This window comes from Pseudorasbora parva, chromosome 1 (genome assembly GCF_024679245.1).
Source record: "Pseudorasbora parva isolate DD20220531a chromosome 1, ASM2467924v1, whole genome shotgun sequence".
NCBI lineage: Eukaryota > Metazoa > Chordata > Actinopteri > Cypriniformes > Gobionidae > Pseudorasbora > Pseudorasbora parva.
This window is the reverse complement of record NC_090172.1, coordinates 34,214,567-34,219,706: the sequence shown is the minus strand read 5'-3', so window position 1 is coordinate 34,219,706 and position 5,140 is coordinate 34,214,567. Positions and strand designations below refer to the sequence as shown.

The window sequence follows — 5,140 nt, the reverse complement described above, 5'->3', positions numbered from 1 at the left end:
TTTTTGGCCAGGCATTCTTACTGTAAGTAAGAGATAATTTAGGTGACAAAAAATAGTGAGAAACTCACAACATTATTCATGATTTGTTTTGAGATATAAGGAGAATGTAGACAAATACTGTAGGCCTACTATAACCTTACCAAGCACTCCACAACACTTGATGCTGCAGACTGAATATTTCAAGTATTTATTTCAATAATTACAGTATTTCTTACCATAATCAGTTACAGTAATCAACCAACAATGATATCAATTACTGTAAACAAATAAAATCTATAGACAAATAAAAATTACTGCATGAATTACAGTACATACACTTCAACTCTGAAGAAAAGTAAAGTAAAAGTAAACAGAAATGAAAGAAAACTACTGTAAAAGCAACAAGAATACTGTAACTATCCGTCTCTCCGTCTGGCTGGATCAGGCCATAAGATTTCATCCACATCACAGGCTATGTCTTCATTGGCAAGGCACCGTTGGAAGAATCGCCTTGTGTGACGAATCCACCCCTGCACTGAAGCTGCTTCAATAAGATCACATGCCTGTTCCATGGCCTGAATGAGGGGCAAATGGTCATAGGGCCGCAGGTCATATACCTTCCACCGCCACGCTGAAAAAAAATCTTCTATAGGATTCAGGAAGGGGGAGTATGGGGGAAGGTATAAAACTTCAAAATCAGGGTGATTATGGAACCAGTTCTGGACCAGAGCAGCCCGATGAAATGAGACATTGTCCCAAACGACAATGTACCGCATCTGGTCCACTTGGTGTAATGCTGTGACAATCTCATGCAATCGGTCAAGAAATGCAAGTATCAGATTTGCATTATAGGGTCCCAGATTTGCATGGTGGTGGAGGACCCCATTTTGTGTGATAGCAGTGCAAAGGGTGATGTTACCCCCTCGCTGCCCTGGCACATTGGTGATTGCCCTGTGCCCAATTACATTTCTCCCTCTTCTTCTTGTTTTTGCAAGGTTAAATCCAGCCTCATCCACATATATAAATTCATGTTGAATTTCAGCAGCATCCATTTGCAAGACTCTCTGAAACACATGAAAGAAAATGGGATGCTATTCAATATCTATAGCACAGTATTTTTTTGTGACAGAACATTATGGCATGATACCACATAGTCAGATGAACAATGCATACCTCCACATACTCATTGCGCAGATGTTTCACTCTCTCTGAATTTCTGTCAAATGGTACCCGATACAGTTGCTTCATGTATATTTGATTTTTCTTTAGGATTCGACCTAATGTTGACAGAGAGACTCGTTGGATGTTATTGAAAATATTATCATCATTGATGATATTGGCTTGGATTTCTCGTAGCCTGATACAATTATTGGCCAAAACCATGTTCACAATGGCGGCCTCTAGTGCATGACTAAACATGGGGCCCCTTCCACCTTGGTGTCCTCGACCCTCAATCCTAAGTAAAAAAAAAAAAAGATAAAAATAAATAAATATATATATGCAGCCTACTGTCAAATGTCACAGTAAACAATATTGATTATACAAGCTTCAGTTTCAATGTATACTGTGTGGTTAGCTTACCTGTTTTCTCGATGAAATGTCCGAATTACTGACGCAACAGTATTTCTGCTGAGATTTGGTTGAACTCTTTGTCCAGCTTCCATCAGTGTCAGTCCATGGTTGATAACATGGTCAATAAGTGTTGCACGGATTTCTCGAGTCAAATTTGGTCCTCGTCTTCTTTGTTCAGGTTCTATCACCTCTTCAAGTCCTTCTCTACCTCTTCCTCTACCTAGGTGTCTTCCTCTACCTCCTTCTCCTCTACCTAGGTGTCTTCCTCTACCTCCTTCTCCTCTACCTATGCCTCTTCCTCCTTCTCCTCTACCTATGCCTCTTCCTCTACCTCCTTCTCCTCTTCCTTCTTCTCCTCTACCTCTACCTCCTTCTCCTCTTCCTCTACCGCCTTCATCTCCTCTTTGAGCTCCCCCTCTCATTCTCACTCTTCTTCTTCTTCTAACTCCTTCCATTTTTGTTGAAGACAGGTGAACTCACCTGCTGCCTTTTATAGCACACCTGAGTGCTGCGTTTTCAAATTAGCAAATGTGTGCTTCCACACCTGGTAGATGTGTTTATCCAATTCGTTCATTAGTGTGGTAATTGGCAATCCGGTGCTTTGTAATTACAAGGAAGTAACCTCACAACCCTTATCTGTGTCTAAGGTGTGAAAATGTGTGTAGAGTTTTACAAATCACTAATGTTTTGCAAAAATGGTGAAGCAGACATTGTGTGTAATGTTGTGCAAATCTGTGGAGGTGTTTTGCTCATTGGAGTAAAATTTTGCTAATTGTGTGGAAATTTTAATTTTAGTGTGTAAACAATCGTAAAAAACTGTAAGCTTGTTTCTATATTGGATAATAGTAGAAGCTGAAGTAGTACTCTGCATTACTTTGGGCAGTTACTTATTATTGACAGACCGTTATTCTAAGGTGTTACCCATTTTTTATATGTCTGTCCTTTGTAAAACTGCTGTTGTGTGTTTGTGTGTGTGTGTGTGTGTGTGTGTGTGTGTGTGTGTGTGTGTATCTAATATATTTTTCTAAATAAGAATGTATAAACATCTACCTGTCTTTATGCTCTAAAAAGCATTTTAAAAGTAATTTTAAGATGGTTACTTCATAGCCTTTGTGATAATGGGATCTCCTAGTCTTTTACTCACCTCTCTACCTTTAAACTGTGGAACAATAAAAAGTAAACATGTTTTTCTTTCTCTGTGAATGTCTCTAAAGAGCATAGTGGAGATGATTGAACAATTTTACCATGAAATGCACCTTTTCCTATAAAGCATTCCACTGTGAATAGCATGCCTATTTACCACACATTTCCTCGCTGCACCAGAGTAGAGACAATAACATTATGTTTTGTGTCTGCAAACCATATTACACAAAGCACAATTTTGTGTCTCTTTCATCTTCTCAAACACAACACTTAGGCACCAATTTAAAAGCAAATATATGTAATGTTCTGTATACTTTCTTCCCAGTTGAAGAAAATAATATATTTGGTTGGTTTGAAAAAGAAAAACACTATAACATTTCCATCTAAGAAAGGTCTGTAAAAATAGGTCTGTGTTAATATGAAGGACTTTTCTGTACTGATTTCCCCCTGGTGTTTTACATTTTCAATTGGATTGTGTTTTAGGTTTGAAGGAAATGTCTGTAAACTTAACACCTACTGCCTGGCAGAAAATTGTCAGTAGCCTACCTTTTGTGTTTTTCCACTATTTTTGTATTTTCTTTTTTCCTTCTTGCAGTGTATGCATTCCTTTTGAAGGCATCTAGCCTTGCCATTGTAGTTTTAAATGAATGCATGCACAACAACACAGTGTTGCAGTATAAACTCCACCATGCACCACATGCTTATGTTTCATTGAAGTGCACAGATTACATCTAAGCACACCAGATATGCTGAAACAACATTCCAGCTTGTGTTAAGATGAAATTCAATTAAAACCTTTACATGGTAAAAATGTAATCAGAGAAACATTGTTTTACATATCACAGTAGGTTAAATGTGATGAGCAATGTAGTGCTGCTACACATTTGAATGTGGTGCATTCTGAAATGGTTTATATTTTTTTAAATGTAGGCTCTCGTAATTTTTACCACATCTCTTCTGTTTTCTGATGACATATTTACTGCCTACCATTAGGCTACATGTCAGTTTCCATTCATACTAAATCCCAATTTATACTTCTGCATCGAGTTTTGCCATAGCAAATGACGTACCGTGATGTGCACCTCTTCGAAAATGTAACAATGCATCAATTCTACAGGGACTGCAAGTGCTGTGATCGGCCTGCCAGAACCCTTCCCTCAGGGGTACACATGCTCCATCTGCATGTGTACTGTACGTCAACGCAGACAAGGACGCAGAAGTATAAATGAAATGTATGCAGACTGCTAGTAGGCAGTGTCCACAGGCAGGTGATGTTGTAACCCACAGTATCAAGGCAAAAACCGAAGAAGATGCAGCTTGTTGTGTTCAGTGTTAGAGAAGCAGCAGCAGTGATGGTGGCAAATAGATTTTTAAAACTTTTATTGCAGCTTGAGTTATTAAATATCGGATAACAGAGCATTTATAAACAGAGCTGGACAATAACTAAGTACATTTACTTGAGTACTGTACCTAAGTACACTTTTTGAGTATCTGTACTTTACTTGAGTATTATTTTTTCTGGAAACTTATGACTTTAACTTCACTACATTTGAAAGACAAATATTGTACTTTTTACTCCACTACATTTCTATCAAGGTCCTCAAAGTTGAAAGTCGTTTCTGCAGCAGCTTTGAAAGTCAGTGGATGATTTTTTTCTTCTATAAAAGGTGTTTTGGTTTTTGCAGAAAGCCTTTCAGGAATCACTCTTGTAGAGTCAAGTGAAGTTCAATGATTTCACAGCATTTTTTTGAATATTGATTTATAGTTTATAGCAAAATGTAAGAAGGCGGATGTCAAAATGTTCATTTTGTCGAGTAATCACAAACAAAATTGATTATGTCTTAAGTAAAGGTAAACAGTTGGGAGAATATCAGATGTGTATCAGTGTATTGGATCCGTGAATTCCGCCTTAAAGTGACAGCAGCTTTGTAACTTTAATACAAGTATTTAAATGAGTTTAAGTTAGTCGAATGCTAGTATGTCAGATGAAGCATCACTAACTGGCTTAAACCATGATGGCATAGTGTGCATTTACACAACATTAATAAAATAATGCGTTGACATAAAAAAGGAAATTTACTTTTGATAATGAATTACTTTTGAAAATACTTCTGTAGTTTTACTCAAGTAAAAATCAGTTTTTACAACTTTCACTTGTATTTAACCAATAGTACTTTTACTTTTACTCACGTAATGTAAGTAAATGACAGTAAATGAGTTAATGATAAAATTATAAATAGGACAAACCGGTTGAACAGTCAGATATACATAATTGATACGAAAGAACAAGACAAGCCATCATCTGCACAGTCTGCATGCTGTGTTCGTCCAGTCAATAATATTGACACCCCAAAATGTATGTGATACCTGAACAGTGTGATTGTGTCAGAATTTTAAGTGTGTCCTCTGTCCTCTCTTATCAGGAGAGAGCATATTAATGTTCTCG

General features: G+C 37.2%; 1 protein-coding gene across 1 annotated transcript; it reads right to left on the bottom strand.

The window, feature by feature from the left end:
* Positions 1-235: 235 nt before the first annotated feature.
* On the bottom strand, positions 236-1,930 carry LOC137084188 (uncharacterized). Its single transcript, XM_067450208.1, has 4 exons — positions 1,913-1,930; positions 1,561-1,804; positions 1,153-1,435; positions 236-1,043 (listed from the first exon to the last, which is right to left on the bottom strand). Exons 2-4 carry the CDS (start codon positions 1,641-1,643, stop codon positions 396-398), a joined length of 1,014 nt encoding a protein of 337 aa, XP_067306309.1. The 5' UTR covers positions 1,644-1,804; positions 1,913-1,930; the 3' UTR covers positions 236-395.
* Between the last annotated feature and the right edge of the window lie 3,210 nt (positions 1,931-5,140).

Coding starts and splice junctions, on each gene's coding strand:
- LOC137084188 (XM_067450208.1), bottom strand. CDS start 1,643: ATGGAAGCTGGACAAAGAGTTCAACCAAATCTCAGCAGAAATACTGTT. Junction 1,436..1,560: donor ACATTTCATCGAGAAAACAG/GTAAGCTAACCA, acceptor TTTTTTACTTAG/GATTGAGGGTCGAGGACACC. Junction 1,044..1,152: donor TGCGCAATGAGTATGTGGAG/GTATGCATTGTT, acceptor CATGTGTTTCAG/AGAGTCTTGCAAATGGATGC.